This window comes from Sciurus carolinensis, chromosome 16, assembly GCF_902686445.1.
Source record: "Sciurus carolinensis chromosome 16, mSciCar1.2, whole genome shotgun sequence".
NCBI lineage: Eukaryota > Metazoa > Chordata > Mammalia > Rodentia > Sciuridae > Sciurus > Sciurus carolinensis.
In genome coordinates this window covers 51,984,332-52,003,160 of record NC_062228.1, presented here as the reverse complement: position 1 = coordinate 52,003,160, position 18,829 = coordinate 51,984,332, and the positions used below count along the sequence as shown (strand labels likewise).

The 18,829-nt window shown below is 45.3% G+C and overlaps 1 protein-coding gene across 7 annotated transcripts in view; it reads left to right on the top strand.

Moving 5' to 3' along the window:
- Ethe1 (ETHE1 persulfide dioxygenase) overlaps positions 1–18,829 on the top strand; it is a 27,349-nt gene extending 8,520 nt beyond the window's left edge. For 5 of the 7 annotated variants that reach the window (XM_047528597.1, XM_047528595.1, XM_047528593.1 and 2 more), the window contains 6 exons: positions 1,402–1,546; positions 1,780–1,928; positions 15,800–15,929; positions 17,823–17,912; positions 18,325–18,441; positions 18,633–18,829. In XM_047528597.1, the coding sequence (XP_047384553.1) occupies positions 1,402–1,546; positions 1,780–1,928; positions 15,800–15,929; positions 17,823–17,912; positions 18,325–18,441; positions 18,633–18,685 (684 nt within the window). In that variant the 3' untranslated portion in view covers positions 18,686–18,829. Of the gene's footprint in view, positions 1–640; positions 802–1,401; positions 1,547–1,779; positions 1,929–12,364; positions 13,704–15,799; positions 15,930–17,822; positions 17,913–18,324; positions 18,442–18,632 lie in introns of those variants that run through there. The other 2 variants (XM_047528592.1, XM_047528599.1) reach the window with 2 other exon arrangements.

Sequence of the window (18,829 nt, the reverse complement as noted above, 5' to 3'; positions counted from 1 at the left end):
GGGTCTTTGATGTGAATGAACAAAAGCTGTTTATAGAGGTTCATAACCCATCAGAAGACAAGACAAACAATCCTCGACCTGAGCTTGCAAGACATAATACAAAATTATATCTTGCAAACTTTTACATATTTATATACATACTAATGCATGTATGCATGTGCAAATGCATATATAATATAAAATATTTCTTGGAAAGAAAGCATTTCAGATAAACTGCTTTAGGAAATTTTTGGATGAACCTTAGGGGAGTTAAGTGTTGTTCTGGTAACTAGGGACCCACCCAACAGTCCCTCAAAACTCTAGTGACCTCGAACCGTGTATCTTTTTCTTTCTCATACTGACTCTTCGACCACTGGGCTTTTCCTATAAAATGGCTTGTGGCTATTCGTGGTTAGGGGTCTCTTAGGTAGCTACCTTTCTATCTCTCTTTCTATGCCAGTATCCCTGTGTCTCTGCGCGTCTCCGGAGTGTCTCTGTTCTGTTTCTCCGGGTCTGAGTGTCCCCGCGTGGCTCGTTGTCTTCCTTGGTCTCTGACACCTCCCCGCGGCCTCCAGCTTTGCAGCTGCATGCAGCGCCCGCGGCCCCTTTAAGACAGGCCCCGCCCCGCCCCGCCTCGCCCCGCCCCGCCCCGCCCCGCCCCGCTCTCAGGGTCAGCCCTGGAGCGTCCGGCTTTGGCGGGTGCTCAGCCTGGGCTCAGGGTGGACCCCGGCCTGGGGCGCGATGGCAGCGGCGGCCCTAAGGGTTGCTGGGCGGCAGCTGAGCCAGCGCAGCGGGTCTGGAGCCCCCATCCTCCTGCGACAGGTGCGAGGTGGCTGGGCCGGGAAGCGGGCGTACTGGGCCGTGGGCAGCGGGAGGGGAGAAACTTCTGGATCTTTTAGGGGGAAGGGACCTGGGGGTCCCATGCCTGGATATTGCACAAAGGCGGTGGTGCTTGAGGCTGGAGTGCCATGTCCAGCGGAGCGATCTGGGGGACCTTGGGTTTGGGCCGAAGTCTTGGGTCCGTTACAAGAGAGAGTGCTGGGGACCCTGATTTGGGGGTGTTAGTTGGAATTCCTGGCTCTCCCTCTGGATAGTCCGCATTTTCCCTTGAATGTCTATTCCTTGCTTTACCCTAAAGCCTTCCCTCTCGAGGTTGTTCTCACTCTCCTTTGACTTTGTGTCTATTTTTCTAAATAAACCTCTGTCTACTTTTGAAAGAAGAAAAAAGAAACTTAGGATTACTGAGGTCTGGCAGAGGAAGGATGGGGGTCCTGGATACCCCGTTTCCTAACTGCAGGAGAAAGAGGGTTTCTGCTTCTGAATCTTAGGCAGAGGACGGAGTGTGATCTGGACTCCAGGCGCCCAGGGATGGGAATCGCAGTTCAGTGCTCTCACCTGTGCTGCCTTCGCCCCCCCCCCCAGATGTTTGAACCCAAGAGTTGCACCTATACGTACCTACTGGGTGACAGAGAGTCCCGGGAGGCCATTCTGATTGACCCAGTTCTAGAGACAGCACCTCGGGATGCCCAGTTGGTCAAGGAGCTGGGGCTTCGGCTGCTGTATGCTGGTTAGTCTGAAGACCAAACTCTTGGAGGGAGGGAGGAAGATTGAGGCCTTGACCCTTGGATCTGAGCGGGGAGGGCTGGGCCTGGACCCCTGGGTCTGAGGGAAGAGGACTGGGCCTGGGCCTTGGGTCTGAGGGAGGAGGGCTGCCTGGACCCCTGGGTCTGAGGGAGGAGGGCTGGGGACTGGGAACACTTGGTCGGCTCTGTGCCTTCTTAGACTTGTCCTCTCTTCCAGTGAATACCCACTGCCATGCAGACCACATCACAGGCTCAGGGGTGCTCCGGTCTCTACTTCCTGGCTGCCAGTCTGTCATCTCCCGCCTTAGTGGGGCCCAAGCTGATCTGCACATTGAGGATGGTGATTCCATCCGCTTTGGACGCTTTGTAAGTTGGGTTCTGGGTCCCTGAGAAGAGGGTGGTGGCCTGGACTCCTTGAGCTTAAGGGAAGAGGGTACTGGAGCCCTGGGCTGCTGAGTCTTCAGGAGGAAGGACCTCAGGACCTGGTTTCCTGGCCCCTGAACTCACATCTTTGGGAGGAGGCCACCATAAACACAGGTAGGGCATTGGGGCAGCAGGTTCTAGGTGGGTGTGTCTCCAACCAAGTTCCTTAAGTCAACAACATTTATGGAGTTTCCTATGACTTTGGGGCAGCTCCTTTGGCCTGGAATTTCCATAAAAATTGATTGCTAGTTTGAATTCTGAGGCCAGGACTGAGAAGGAGACCCAGCCCTGTCTTCTGAACCACTGTTGTAGGAAGTAACCTCCCGTTGCACAGGGCCAGGACTGGGGTGAGGCATCTAGGGAGCAGTATTTAAGGTGGTACTCACTTGCAGAGTGCTGTAAATGCAGGACTGGTGCCTAAGAGTGGGTGTCTCCTTAAATATGGCACCCCAGTAGCCTCGCCCTAGCCCCAGCCCTGCTGTTGCCTCACCTAGGAATGATCTGGAGGTCCCCACCTTCTTCTCTTTCTTGCCACAGTTGTAATCAGCAGGTTTCCGGCCAGAATTGCACTCCAGAGCAATATGGAGGAGTGGAGGGGGTTGCTCAGGGGAGGGGAAACAGCTGACAGGGCTTTTTTCCCTAATCAGAGTTGCTAAAGATGTAGAGAGTTTGGCTGACTTTGGGGACACAATGCCAGGTGACAGGGTGAGGTCTCAGCCTCTAGGTTAAAAGGTTTTGCTCAATGGAAACAGTTTATTTATCAAGAGTGTTCAGTGGAAATGAGGACTTTGGGGGTCAGAGGGTTTCACTGCAGTGGTCACAGACATTTTTTTTGGTACTGGGCATTGAACCAGGGGCGCTTAGCCACTGAGCCATATCCCAGCCCTTTTTAATATATATTGTTTTAGAGACAGGGTCTTGCTAAGTTGCTTAGAGCCTCAGCTTCCCAAGCTGCTGGGATTACAGGTGGGCACCTCTGTGCCCAGACACAGACTCTTTATTTCAAGCTTGTTTTGGGAAGGAGGTAAAAAAGACTTTGTACGCTTCTGTGTGTGGCGTGTTAACACTCAGGTGCTAATGAGCATTTCTTGGATTTGAGCAGAGCTTCAGAAGGATTAGGAACGTTTAGAGTTTGTGTCAAGGTGAGTCTTGCTTTCCGTGAGCAAGTGTGGAAGGGTTTAGCTGTGGTACATTTGATTTCAGTGTTTATTTTATCTTTAGTGACAACTTATTGGTATAATCCACATACCATACAAGTCATTCTTTTAAAGTATGCAGTTCAGTGACTTTTACTGTATTCACAGATGTATATCCATTACTGCAATTTTAAATTATTTTCATTTCTCCAAAAAAGAAATCCCATACCCCTGAGCCATCAACCCTGTCTTCACTTTCTCTTCCTCAGCCTTCGGCAACTTTTTTTTTTAATATCAGGGATTGAATCCAGGGGTGCTTTACCATTGAGTCACATCCCCCCTCCCTTTAAAAAATTTTTTTTGAGACAGGGTCTTATTAAGTTGCTTTTAAGGCCTTACTAAGTTGCTGAGGCTGGCTTCGAACTTGCATCCTCCTGCCTCAGCCTCCTGAGTTGCTGGGATTATAGGCGTGTGCCGATATGCCTGGCTTTTTTTTTTTTGGTACTGGGGATTTATCCCAGAGGTGCTTTACCACTGAGCCATGTCCCCAGCCCTTTTTAATTTTAACTTTTGAGACAGGGTCTTGCAAAGTTGCTGAGGCTGGCCTTGAACTTGAGATCCTTCTGTCTTAGCCTCCTGAGTTGCTGGGATTACAGGTTTGCACCACCTCAATTTGTAATATGCTTTCTGTCTCTATGGATTTTCCCAGTCTGGATATTTCATAGAAATGGAATCATACAACGTGATCATTTTTTACTGACTTCTTTCCCTGAACAGCACCGTTTTTGCAGCAGTCTTTCCTATTGTAGCATGTATCAGTACTTCATTTCTCTGTATTGTTGAACAACATCCCATTACATGGATGGTTACGCCCTGTCTTATTTATGCATTAATCAGTTGCTAGACATTTGAGTTCTTTCCACTTTTTGGCTATTATGAATACTGCTGCTGGGAACATTCATATGCACGTTTCTCCGTCAACATATGTTTTTATTTCTCTTGGGTAGAACTGCTGAGTCACATGATAATTTTATGTTTAACAGTTGGAGGAGCTTCCATACTTTCCCAAGGCAGTCCCACTATTTTACAGACCTACCAGCAGCACCTGAGCGTTCCAGTTCCCCCTACGGCCTTGCCAGCCCTGTTAGAATCTGACTTTATGGTTGTTCAGTGTTGGTTTGTCTTTGGTCTGAGCTCTTTGTCAGTCTTTGAAGGCGGGTCCATTTTTTAACCCTCTTATTTTTCCTGCTCCTAATTTTAAAGAAGTCGGGTCTCTACCATCCACACAGTAAGGTGGGACGTGCACAGCCTGCACAGTGCAGCTGGTACACGTGCACGTATGTTTACCCCGCGTACTCGCCACCCACATGGAGGTATAGAACAGGCCGTCACCCCCAGGCTTCCTTGTCCCTCTTCCTGGCTGGTGACACATCTGTCAAGGAATCATTCTTCTGACTCGTGTCTCCACAGATAGTTCTACCTGTTCTGAACTTTATGTGGAAGAATTACAAGCCAGTGCACAGGTGGTACAAACCTGTGGTCCCAGATGCTCAGAGGCCAGGGCAGGAGGAGCACAGTCTCAAAGCCAGCCTGGGCCACTTAGACCTTGTGTCAAAATAAAAGTAAAACGGGCTGGGGATGTGGCTCAGGGATAAAGTGCCATTGGGTCCAATCCCCAGTACAAAAATAAAAAAGGAGGAGAAGGAGGAGAAAGATCAATTATTAGTTACACGTGTGTGTGCGCCTGTGTCTGGCTCTTTATACTCCACAGACTCTGCCGTCTGTTGTTGCAGTTCTTTTCTTCTCATTGCTCTATAGCAGGGGTTGGCAAACTTTTCTTGAAGGGACCAGATAGTGACTATTTTCAATTTTAGAGGTTGTAGGGTTGCCACTACTGGGCTCTCATTTTATGGTGTGAAAGTAGCAATAGATGGGGCATAAGTTAATAAGCATGGCTGTGTTCCAATATAATATTGGTTTGGGCCTCTAAAATTTGAATTTCAGATAGCTTTCATGTGTCAAAAAATAATTATTATGTTTTTCAACCATGAAAAACATACAAAAATCATTCTCCGCTTGCAGGCTTTCCAGAAACACCTGGCAGGCCCAGCTTGGTCCACCCCACCACAGTTTGCTGATCCCTGATGTAGAGTATATCATGGTGTAAATTACACCACAGTCTGTTTATGTATTCTCCTTTTTTTTTTTTTTAATATTTTCTTAGTTGTTGTTGGACCTTTATTTTTTATTTTATTTATTTATTTACATGTGGTGCTGAGAATCGAACCCAGTGCCTCACACGTGCTGGGCAAGCACTGTGCCACTGAGCTACAGTGCCAGGCCCTGCGTTCTCCTTTTTAATGATTGTTCTCAGTTCTGGGTTACTATGAAAACTATTGCTATGAAGTTTTCATGTTTTGTGAGGGGTTTTTGGCAATACTAGGGATTGAACACAGGGATACTTTATCACTAAGTTATATCCTAGCCCTTTTTTATTTTTTATTATGAGGCAGGGCCTGGCTAAGTTTATTGCTGAGGTTGGCTTTGAACTTGCAATCCTCCTGCCTCAGCCTCCTGAGTTGCTGGCATTACAGGCATGGGCTAGTGTGCTGTATAAGAATATATGAATATTCTTGTGCAAATCTCATGGTGAACACTGCCCTAAATTCCAAGGAGTTGAATTTGCTGTGTCATAGAGATAAAATGTTTGACTTTAGTAGAAATTGCCAGACAGTTGGATTTTTGTTTTGTTTTGTATTTGACAGGGTCTTGCTATGTTTGCCTTGGCTGGTCTTGAACTCCTGGACTGAAGAGATCCTTCTGCCTCAGCCTTCCCAGTAGCTGGGACTGTAGGCATGCTCTGTGTGTGTGTCTGTGTTGCTGGGGATCAAACCCAAGTCTTCAGGCCTGCTAGGCAAGCGCTTGACCACTAAGCTATATCCATAACTCATACGTATTTTTTAAGTGGCAGTTCTTTTATGATTTTGACCCATATTCTGATCCACTGCTCAATAAGCAAAATGCAAATTACAGCAATAAAAAACATATCACAGCATTGTGCCAAACAGTTTTTTGAACTAGTACAATTTACTCTGAAGATGGACCAAATGTGAATGGTTTCATTGTAGAATGATTTTTCTTTTCTAATAAGCAGTGACAATTAAACATTGTGCTCCCCCCAGCAGGTGGCAGATTGAGAAAGTTAGCCTTGCCTGTTAAATCTGTTGATTTATAGAGGAGTGCTGCTCAAAATATGATTCTTCAGGCCCTGATGTAGAGATTCTTTAATGGTTTGGGGGTGAACACAGGGAATCGGTAGTTTTCAGAAGTTCCATCAGTCATTCCTATGTAACCCACGTGGAGGAATTTTGAAAGAATGACAAGCTGACCAGAGTAATTCCTCTTATTTGAAATTAGATATTTGAATCATGAAGCAAGTCTTTTTTCCCGCTGACGTTTTATAAGGAAAAATTTCAAGCACACAGAAAATTTGGAAAAACTACATTAACACTGTACACCACTATCTTTTTTTTTTTTTTTTTCTTTTGTGGTGCTGGGCATGGAAGCCAGGGTCTCTCAAGTGCTAGACAAGGGCCCTACCACTGAGCTATCCCCCGCAGCCCATCTTTATTTTTGATGCATCACCAAGTTGGACATGTTAGCACACCACCCCTAAACAGAACAAATAATTTTTCCTTTCACAAAATAAAGGAATTGGATTTAGTTAATGGAGTTACAGAGTATTTAGTGACGATGAAAATGAGGCTTTGGATTTTAGAGCTTAGCTGTCCTAGGAACAGTGGATCTTTCTACCATGGTACTTTTGAATCCTGGAAGAAGAAACATGGGGACCAAATGAAAAGCAGGCGGAGAGTTTGCTGGCCACCAGGGGGCAGTGTAGGCTGCAGGAACTGCCAGGCTGTGAGCGGAGACTGCGCTGCTTGGTCCTGTTTGTATTGTTTGCCTGATTGCGGGAACTTTCAGAAGATTTAGCTGCTGCAAGAAAGGGTGTGGTGCGTCCTGCATTTGATGCATCGTGGAGGGGAAGTGATGAGTTTGTTGAAAGAATGAGGGGTTAACTGGGACCAGCTGGAATATTCTGCAACCAGGGAGATACTCAAGTTTCAGGAGCAGCTGAAGCTGCCTTCAGTCAAGAGCTTAGTTGAGCCCACTTGCAAGTTTTTATTTTGAGTACTTCCAAAATCTACATGCAACTGAGATAATAGTTCCTTCCCCACCCCTCAGAGTTGGGGGATAAAACCCTCACACTTGCTAGGCAAGTAAGCACTCAAGCTATGTCCCCAGCCCCGATAAAAAGAACGATTTTAACACCCTCACACAGTTCCCATACGTTCCCCAGTTACTGGTGTCTTATCGCAGTTGCTTTATTTCTCTCTTTCTATATGCTTCCCACTTCCCCCACCCCCAACATTCAAAAGTAAATTGCAGGGGCTCAGGGTGTAGCACAGTGGTGGAGCGCTTGCCTGGTATGTCCAAGGCCCTGGGTTCCATCCCCAGCAAAGGGGGGGAAAAGTGAATTGTAGACATATCACCCCTCAAGTCTTCTAACAGTGTTCAGACTCTCAAACTTTTTAAAAATATATATATATTCTTCATCTGTTGATGGACCTTTATTCATTTATTTGTATGTGGTGCTGAGTCAAACCCAAGTGCTCTGCCACTGAGCCGCAACCTAGCCCTCAAACTTTTTGATCTCTGGACTCTTCTAAGAACTAAAGAAGACCCTAAAATGTTTTTTTTTTTTTTTTTTTTTTTTTTTTTTTAATTTGGTACCAAGGATTGATTCCAGGGGTGCTTTACTGCTGAGTCACATCACCGACCCTCTTTATTTTTTATTTTGAGACAGGGTCTTGCTAAGTTTCTGAGGGTCTGGCTAAGTTGCCTAGGCTGGCCTTGAACTTGCAATCCTCCTGCTTTACCTCCTGAGTTGCTGAGATTACAGATGTGTGCCATCATGCCCTGCTGTTTAGTTTATGTGATTCTCTTAGTATTTCCTGTATTAGAAATTCAAATTGCAACTTCTTTGTGTTTTGGTGCTGGGGATGGAACTCAGGACCTGGTGCATGCTAGGCAAGTGCTCTACTGCTTAACTACAGACCTGAGACTTTTAAAAATGTTTTTTATTTATTTAATTATATATTTATTTAATTAATTTATTTACCTATTTTTGTGGTGCTGGGGATTAAACTCTGGGCCTTGTGCTTGCAACTGAGCTATATCTCCAACCCAAGACTTTTTTTTTAAAACACAAGAATATACAAGCACACATTCCATTGCCATCAGAGCAATGACATCATTAAAGATCATGAAACTTCTGGAAAGTTCACTAATATTTGTAGGGCAATGCAAGGGGGAAAAAGCAGAAGACTTTTTTTTCTCTGAATCCTGGGGATTGAACCCAGGGGCATTTTATCACTGAGCCACATCTCCAGTCCCTTTTATTCTTTATTTTGAGACAGGGCCTTGAGCAGTTGCTGAATTTGAACTTGCAGTCCTCCTGCCTCAGCCTCCTGAGTTGCTGGGTTCACAGATGTGTGCCACCACTCCCAACAGTAAAAGACTTTTTGAAATGTTATGAAAACCATTTTGACCTTGTGGAACCTCAGGGTTCTTTCAATTACTCTTTGAGAACCACTCTTTTACAAAACCTTTGTCAAAGTACCACAGTGTACCGTGATTCATCTCATCACTAAATATTGAGCCCATGTTCAAATTTCTTGGGTTGCTCCAAGAATAGTTTTTTGCAGCTGGTTTTAGGAACCTTGACCCAGTAGAGGTTCCTACACAGCATTAGTTTATTATGGCTGTTGAGTCTCAATCCAGAACAGTTTTGTATGCTTTGTGCCTCATGACATTGACTTTTTTTTTTTTTTTTAGTACAGGGATTGAACCCAGGGGCACTTAACCTCTGAGGCACATCTCCAGCCCTTTTTTATATTTTATTTAGATACAGTCTTGTGGAGTTGCTTAGGGCCTCACAAAATTGCTGAGGCTGGCTTTGAACTCACAATCCTCCTGCCTTAGCCTCCTGAGCCGCTGGGATTACAGGCATGCGCTACTGAACACAGCTATGACATTGACTCTTTAAACTTCCTAACCTGTTGTCTTGTAGTGTGTTCCACATTCTAGATATTTCTGATGTTTCCTTGAGGTCTAAAACTTGTTTCTTTGTCTTCTAAAACTTCCTTTTCCTACAGATTGAAGTTGATCGTGGATATTTTTGTGTTGGTTAATAGTAATCATTTAACAATTAGTGACAAAAAATTGAGTATTTGCTTCTCATCAGCTCTGTTGGTGAATTTTCACAGCATTTACCTCCAGGTATTTTCAGAATCAAATATTGTGCCCTCTACCCATTTTGGGGAGGAGGAAGTTTGAAGGTTAAGCGCATGCGCGGTCCTCCTAGCTTGGATGTGGGGCAACTAGGACTTGAACTTGGGCAGATTGACTTCAAGGGCCTTGCTGTTGACCACCAAGGTTTTCAGCTCCCAGATGCCCAAGGGACAGTTTAAACAGACGGTCCTGCTGTGGGTTGATGGCTGGGTTTCTTTGCTCAGAGGGGCCCCCTTGCCTGCCCCAACCCAAGCCCCATCTTCCCTCCTCAGAGTTCCAGGAAGGCAGGGCTCCACCTGGCTCTCTTACTTCCCACCCTCCCTTGATCCTTTCCTTACTAATAATACAGAAAAGTTTTGGCAACTCTAAATTTGGCCTGATATACAAAGGTCACAGACTTAAATGCCCACAGAGGCTGGATGGGCAAACAGTGTTCTGCGACTTCCTGCTGTGTGATTCGGGGCAAGCGTTTTACCCCTCTGGGCTTCAGTTTTCCCCATCATGGCCCAACATGGGTACCCATGGAGAGTGGGCAGAGCAGAGCCTGGCTTGTAGTTGGTTCCAGGCAAAAACATTTGCTCTTGACACCGTTGTGGTTTATTCCCACAGAGAAATATGTTTTCCCTGCATGTTTTGTTCTTGTTGTGACATGTTATGCAAATTGTCTTTTACTGACACCTTTGACTTCCCTTCTCACCCTGTGTTTTGGGTGAACCAAGCCCACAGTGGGTATAAATAGCAATTGACATTTGGCACCAGGTAGCAGGGAGTGGTGTGGCCTCTGGCAAATTTTCGGGTGCATTCCCTACTTATGGGGACATGAACTGCACAGTTCACGTTGGTTTTCTACATGTGGGAATAAACCCAAGCTTTTCTTCTGTTTGATTGTAAGAATCAAGTTGGGAATAGATCAATATCTCCTACTTCTGAAGGGTGGACAACAGATGCGGTCTCCTCATAACCACCGACCTGTCCAAACACAATTCTGTGGGCCGCATCCAACCCTCGGGCCTCTGTCATGTCATTTCTGACAGACCAACCTCATCGAGCTTTCTTAACAGTGACGTGAGATCGGAATTATTTTCTCCATTGTGCAGATAAGGAAGCACAGAGAAGAAGGGGATTTGCCTAAAAATCACACAGTAAGGAAGCAGGGCCTAGCCAGGATTCAAACCCCGGAGACTTTGATTCTACTAGGTCAGTTGTATTCCAAATTTTAAAACATTTTTATTTATTATTTTAATTTTTATTATGTAGCACTTGTGTACTGAGAAATTTTCTCAGTACCTTAACCTTTATAACAGTCCTACAAGCTGGCTACAGTTGTTATACCCATTTTATAAATAAGTTGACAGGCCCAGAGAGGTAGAATAACTTGTCCAAGGTCACACAGCTAGTAAAAGAATTAAGATTAGAACCCTCACTATCTGGATCCAGAGAGTGCTTTTTAAAAATTTTTAGTAACTATTTGATTCTATTTATATAACATTCTAGAACATGCAAACTAATCTGTAATAACAGAAAGGTCAGTAGTTGACTGGGGACAGGGGTGGAGGAAGGATTGGAAGCATGGATTGGAAAGGGACACAAGGAAACAGGGTTGTTGGAAATGTTTGTCATCTGATTGTAGTGATGGTTTCATGGGAATAGCTTTTTAAAAATGTGAAATAAGGAAAGAATTATAAAGAAATCACCAGGTCTGTAAGTGAACCCACCACATATTTACAGAACAATAACTCTAAAACTGATTAAAACATTTCAGTGCATAGAGAAAGAAGAAAAACTTCCCAATTTCTTTTATGCAACCAGCACAATTTTGATACCAAGAACCACTTGTGCAGTTATTAACTCTGGGAGTCAGCCACCCTGCATATGACCTGGTTTCAAGATTATTTTTGTGTGTGTGTGTTTTGTTTTCAGAAGTTTAATTGCAATTTGTCTTCATATGGTTTCTTTGGGCATGTTAGTCAGCTTTCCATCACTGTGACAAAATACTTGAGATAAACATAAGGAGGAAAAGTTTATTTTGACTCACAGTTTTATAAGCTCCAGTCCATGATCTGTTGTCCCTGTTACTTTGGTCCCGTGGTGAGGCAGCACATCATGGTGGCCATATCCCTTTCAAGGCCACGCCCCCAATGACCTAACTTCCTCCCACTAGGCCCCACCCTACTAAAGGTTTCTCCACTTTCCAGAAGCACCTGAGCTGGAGACTTTGGGGGATATTCCAGATCTAACTATAGCATTGGGCTTATCCTACTTAGAAAATTAGCAACCCAGTAAAATAGCAAGAAGGAAGAGGAGGCATGTTGACCTCTAAGGCTGCTGCCAATGAGAAGGTTTTCATATTCAGGACCAAGCTCATGGTCTCCTGACACCCTCCTAGCATGTCCCTGCCACCCTGGCCCCTGTCTTTTTCCATGCCCATAGCCTCTGCTTCAGTGTGTATCTTTATCATTGTCTGCTCCTCTCTGTACCCCTCTTTCTGTCCCCCCCCCCATCTTTGTGGTGCTGGGATGGAACCGGGGCCTCACCCCTGCTTGGCAAGTGCTCTGCCACTCTGCTGCCTCCCCAGCCTCTCTAGAAACCTCCAGCAGTCCCGGATTGCTTTTCACCCTTGTCCCTGTGCCCTCTTCAAGAGGTAAGTATTCTCCACCTTGGTTCAGAGCTGAGCTGCAGCTTCACAAAGCAGTGCTCGCTCTCTGTGCAGCAGGCCCCGTGAGGTCTCCCGTTCTGTCCCCTGCTCTCCACTCCAGCCCTTGCTGCCCCCGCCACTCCTCGGACGTGATGCCACTCTTTGTGTCTAGCTCATCCTTGTATCTGAGGACTGTGTCCCTCCGCGTTGTCCCGTGTAGTCACTTTGCTGCATGAGGAGGTGAATACACCCCGACATGTCCATCACTCTGCTTCTGCTTTTGGCTTTTAGGAACAGTGCTGACTGTGTGCCAGGAGGTGAGCCCAGGGCATGGATAGGTTTTTTGTTTCCCTCCATAACGTACCAGAGTTTCCATTTCTCCACATCAGCCCTTTCTGGCAGCCTTTCTGGTGTTGTGTGGTGACGTCCTGTGGTGATGTAACTTTATTTCCCTGATGACAGGTGAAGTGGAGCACCTTTTCATGTGTTCCTACCCTTTGGATTCCAGGTTTGCAATTTTTTTCTTCACTTCTTTACTATGTTTTTCTGTTAGGTAGCCTACCTTGTTGATTTGGAGGTCATCTTTATGTATAGATCCAAGAGCTTTGTTGGATGTTTGTTTATGTATAGCTCCTCCCCCACCCGCCGTCTTCATGGTGCATTTAAACAATGAGATGTTTTTAATTCTAGTGCAGTTCAACATGTCCATTCTGGATCTGAGTGAAGACTTTGCGTGCCGAAGGATTCTTTGCCCCTTCCAAGATGACAAAGTCATTCAATGTTTTTCTCTAAAGTCTGCTGTTTGATCTTTCATCTTTAGATCTGTAGTCCATTTAGAATTTATTTTTGTGTGTGGTGTGAGGTAGGGGTCCATATAAACTTTTCTTCCTAAAGAGACATTAATTGATCCAGAACTGTATTGAAAAGGCCATTTTCCACCACGGTACTGCAGTGAACCAGTGCTTGATGTTAAGAAAACGCGTCATCGATCCGGCCACTCCCTGGCTCACCCCCTCCCATGGCTTCACCCGCACTTCGCTGGATCCGAGCCTGTCGTCTCTACCATCCACTCTTGCTCGCTTCACTGCAGCCTCCTGTCATTTCTCCCACTAACCAAGCACTGAACATGAAACAAGTGAAAAATGACCACAGTGTCTTCAATAAGCAGGAGTTAATTTTCTCCTTCAATAGGACATCTGGAAGGTAGAGGAAGGCAGTCACCACCTTTGTTTCAGCAGCACTAGGTTGGTGGGGTTCTCAGGGCTGTCCCTTTCGGTTGCAAGGTGGCTGCTGCAGCGGCAGCCTTCACACCTTGAATTTAGAGCCAGAGAGAAAAAACAATGCCTGTTCCTTTTATCAGGGAAAGAAAAGCTTTCCTAGAAATCTCAGGAGTCTTAACTGAGATCTTGTGGACAGAGAACAGACAGGGGCTACCCAAGCTGCCAAAGACACTGGAAGAGTATTTTCCAGGGATGTTGATATCCAGAACCCAATTGGAGTAAGGAAAGGCGGGATGACTGTTGGTGGGGAGCCACAGAGTCTGCATGTGGGGTCCTTGGATGTCAGCAGATGACTGACCTGGACAAGGATGAGGTATGGTGAGGGGGAGCTCTGTGAGAGGGAGGAGGGGTTGGTGTGTGGGGACTAATTTTATAAATGAGGACTAATTTAATAATGATGCTGGGTCATTAGAGTAATGTTTTTTTCTGATGACCCTTGCCTCCCTGGAGCTGAGTGTGGAGATTTAGACCACAGGACTTCCAACATGGGCATTTTGGTGCATATGCGTCAGGGGTTCCTAATGGCAGTCTCAGAAGTAGCTTGAGAGGTTATAAAGTGTGCGTATTTGAGATGTTGATAAATACTGCTAATTTCCCTCCAAAATGATTACGCTGACTTGTACTCATACCCCAGGAAATCAAAAGGCTTGTCCCAAACACCTTAGGCGACTGATAGTTGTCATTCTGGTAGGTGAAAATAAGTGTTTTTAAAATTTAAATCCTTTCCTCCCTCCCTTCCTTTTAAGGGAGGTTGAACACCTTTTCAGGTGATTTTTGACTATTTATTTTCTCTTCCACGAACTGCCTGTTCTTTTCTTTTTCCTCTTTTGGGAATTCTTTCTTAATTTCTTTCTTTTTTTTTTTGTTATTATTTGTTCATTTGTATTTTTGGTAATGAGGATTGAACCCAGGTGTGCTTTATCACTGAACCACATCCCCAGCCCTTTTTTTATTTTTTATTTTGAGACAGAATCTTGCTGAGTTACTTAGGGCCTCACTAAATTGCTGAGACTGACTTTGAACTTGCAGTCCTCCTGCCTCAGGCTCCTAAGCCACTGGGGTTACAGGTGTGCACCACCATGCCCAGCTCTTTTGGGAATTCTTGTTGGTGCTTAGGATTTGTTTATGTATTGTGGCTTTTTTCACCTTAAAGTACTTTGTTTTACATACTGCCGATACGGTGCTGGGGATCGAACCCAGGGCTTTGTGCTTGACAGGCAAGCACTCTACCAACTGAGCTATCTCCCCAGCCCTTTTTTTAACTCTGATTTTTGTTTTTTAAATCATCAAGTTGCCTGGGCATGGTGGCACATGCCTGTAATCCTAGCAACTTGGGAAACTGAGGAAGGAGGATTGCAAATTCAAGGCCAACCTGGGCAACTTAGCAAGACCCTATCTCAAGGGGGAAAAAAATTAATAAGGGGTAGATGTGTAGCTTGGTTATAGAGTGTTCCTGGGCCCAATTCCCAGGATTGAAAAAGAAAAAAGAAAAAAGAAAAAAACAGTTGAACTATGTGGTCACATTTTTATTTTCCTATGGCCTCTAAAATTTTAGTCATACTTAAGAAGAACCTTTCCCACATCAGGATTTTATCTATATATGTGTTTGTGTGTGTGTGTGTGTGTGTGTGTGTGTGTGTTTCCTTTAAGCATAAAATTGCACATTCACAGTTTAAAGAAGAAGAATACAGAAAGAGAACAAAGAATAAAATAAAGGGCTGGTTCTGGGGCTCAGTGGTAGAGCACTTGCACTGGGTTCGATCCTCAGCACCAAGTAAATATAAATAAATAAAATAAAGGTATTGTGTCCCTCTACAACTAAAAAGTATTTTTTAAAAAGAATAAGATAATGGTATGCATTTACGCCATGTACAGACAGAGAAACAACATGTATCCCATTTGTTTACAATAAAAAAAAAGTAAAAAAAAAAAAAAGAATAAGATATATATTTAAAGACTAAATTTTTGCAAATATCACACTGTCCAAGTTGCTTTGTAACCTGTTTCTTTGCACTTACTGGATAGCAAATGTCTTTTTTGTGTCCCTAAGTATTTGTGAAGCGTCATTAAGTTTCATTTTAGCAGTTGCACTTTTAATGCCTGTTTAGTATTTCATTTTTATGGTAGTGTGCTTATCTTTTTCTTACTGTCTTGTCAGCTGTTCATATATTGAACATATTGACCACTGTGGTAAATACATTAAAAATGTGCTTTCCTTTTAAGTTTTTTTGTTTTGTTTTACTTTGCTTTGTGGTGTTATTTTCATTTAGAAACTTCAAATTGATTTTAAGAAAACTCATAATCTCTTCATTCATCTAGATGTGACTCTGGTGGGCTCCAGGTGGGGCTTCTGGGGCCAATTACCTGAAAGCTTGTTGGTGACTGTCTCTGTACACCCATCCCTGCTAGGCCTTGGAGACCCGGGCCAGCCCTGGCCACACCCCAGGCTGTGTCACCTTTGTCCTGAACGACCACAGCATGGCCTTTACTGGAGATGCCCTGCTGATCCGTGGATGTGGACGAACAGACTTCCAGCAAGGTGATCGGCTCTTTATTCAGGCCAAGATTCAAATATGGTTATATGTGCCCAGGGTTTTAAGCATCAGCTCCAAGAATGAATGGGTGGACCTTAGGTTTTCAGGAGGCCAGTTTTACATTCAGAGTTTAGTTGCCAGAATATGGGAAGAGTTCCACTTAGGGCATTAGCTGTTGAAGGCCCATTAAATCCAGGGGTACATTAGGTACCTATTGCTGTATAACAAATTATTGCAAAATGTAGGGACTTAAACAACGATTAGCCAGGCAGTGATGCATCTCTATTATCTTAGCAACTCTGGAGGCCAAGACAGGAGGATTGCAAGTTGAAGACCAGCTTTAGCAATTTAGTGAGACCCTATCTCAAATTCATTTTTAAAAAATTTAAGTTTAAAAAAGAGCTAGAGGACCAAGTGTGGTTCATTGGTAGAGCGCTTGCCTAGTACGCGTGAGGCAAGCACCACATAAAATGAGGAGCACCACATAAAAATAATGTGTTTACCTTTAACTAAAAATATTTTTAAAACGAACAAAACAAACCCAAAGAGCTGGAGATGTAGCTCAGTGGCAGAGTTACAAAAAAAAAAAAAAAAAAAAAAAAAGGTTGGACATTCACTATCTCACACAATTTCTGAGAGTCAAGAATTCAGGAGCAGCTTGGGACGTGGCCTATACTCAGCAAAAGGCTGGATTGGGGCTGGGGGACCTGCGTCTGGGGCGGCTCCCTCTTGTGGCTGCCAGTTCCCGTGCTTGTTGGCAGAGGCCTCACTTCCTCACCAGGTGGACTGTTCCATAGGGCTGCATGAGTGTCTTTATGACATGGCAGCTGGATACTCCAAGAAAAAAATGACCAAGAAGCCCTCATTTTTTTTGACCTCACCTCAGAAGTTACACTCTATCACTTCTGCAATTTCCTATTTATTAGGAGCAAAGTATATAATCCAGACAGCTAGATCAAGGTGAGGGAAACGAAGTGTCACGTTTCAACAAGAAGAGCCAAGAATTTATGAAGGTGTTTTAAAACCACATCAAGGGGCTTAGCTGCTGGTGGGTGTGGTGGGGGCCGAGTTCTGCTCAGGACATCAGCTGCTCAGAGCAGTTAAGGCTGGGGATTTAACCACGGGGAGGCTGTGTTCCCTGGTTCAGCTGTGAGATGGGGTTTGACCATGAGGAGACTGTGGTCCCTGGTTCAGCTGTGAGAAGCAGTTACCCTCGGGGTGCAGCTGCGGAGGGCGGTTTGACTCGGGGTTTCCCTGTGGGAACAGGGTTTAGTTCTGGCCCTCGGGATTCGGCCGCCCTTCAGGTGTGTGCATGAATGAGGTTTGACACTAGGTTTGGAGGAGGAAGCCAGGTCCCTGCCCGCCTCCCTCTCTCCACTCCCTCTCCACTTCTCCACTTCAGTCTCTCGTCTTCTCTGACTCCTAATGTGCTACTCATCCATTCCCAACACACCATGAAATGGGAGGGTTTAGGTTGAAATGAAAGGCAGAAGAACATTCCAGAGAGGTTTGTTTGCCTCTGTCCCAGTCCAGGACTCGGCTTCTTGTTGGAACCATAGTTCCACTCTCCTCCTTGGCCTCTCTTCGTTGGTGTCTTACCTTCTAGTTCACCTTCTTTACCCAGAGCCCTTGGGCTCCCCAGAGTGGGGATATACCTCCTGGGGACTTCAGAGTCTCTTCCCAACCTTACAATCCCACATGAAGGCGAATTTCTCACCATTCCGTAATTCTTCATATATGTCCTTCCCTCTACCTCTACCTCGACAGAGGCCTGCTGGCAGCAGATGAGGGAGGGGGCTTAGCTACCCTGATTAGCCTCCATCCTTTTCCTGAGGGAAGGCATTTTAGGGCTTCTTCTGTCCTGCTCACCCACTGACCTCTGACTTTTCCTTCCCCAGGCTGTGCTAAGACCTTGTACCACTCAGTCCACAAAAAGATCTTCACTCTTCCAGGCAACTGTCTGGTCTACCCTGCTCATGATTACCATGGTGAGGACTCGCTGGAGGGTGGGGGCTTACATGACTTTTTGAGGGAATAGCCAGCTCCCATGTTCTTTGTGTGGTGCAGAGACCACAAATCCCAGAAATTCCTCTGGCCAAAAAAAGATTAAGTGCTTGGGTGTGCTGTGTGTGGATATAGAAACTAGACAACTTCTAGAATTCTGCAGGGCGTAGGTTTTCCTGGGACTTCCTTATAGAGTTCAGGGGACAGTGGGAAATTACATTTCCCATAATGCTCAACGGGGAGGCAATCTCAGGAATATTTTGGGAAGACCCCCCCCACCCCCATTAGTGCCAGGCTAGAGAGGCACCCAAAGACCTCCTGGAATTGTAGTTCTGAGCAGCCCAAGGTGCAGAAGCAGTTGACTTTCCTCTCCCTTCCCCCTACCTCGGTCACTAGGACACACAGTGTCCACTGTGGAAGAGGAGCGGACTCTGAACCCTCGGCTCACTCTCAGCTGTGAAGAGTTTGTTAAGGTCATGGACAATCTGAACTTGCCTAAACCACAGCAGATAGGTGAGCACCTGAGATCTTGGACTCCTGGGTCTGAGGGAGGAGGATGTGCGGCCTGTACTCCTAGGTCTGAGGGAGGATGCTTAGGGACAGAACTCTAGTTCCCTAAAGAAGGGCTCAGCATATCCGGGTCCTTGGTGGGGCATGGGCTTCTGCCCAGCCCCTTGGTTTCATCCACAGTTTCTTCTTTTCAGACATTGCCGTTCCAGCTAACATGCGCTGTGGGGTCCAGACCCCACCTTCCTGACCTGTCTCTTGTCAGGTGCTCATGTCCGTTAAGAATGCACTCAGTTGGGCGAGGGGAGAGGGGTCACTACCAGGCCTCCATCCCCCCACCCCATCAGCCCCTCAAACTTCTTAAATAAAAAGATTTTTTTCTTTTTGTCATGAA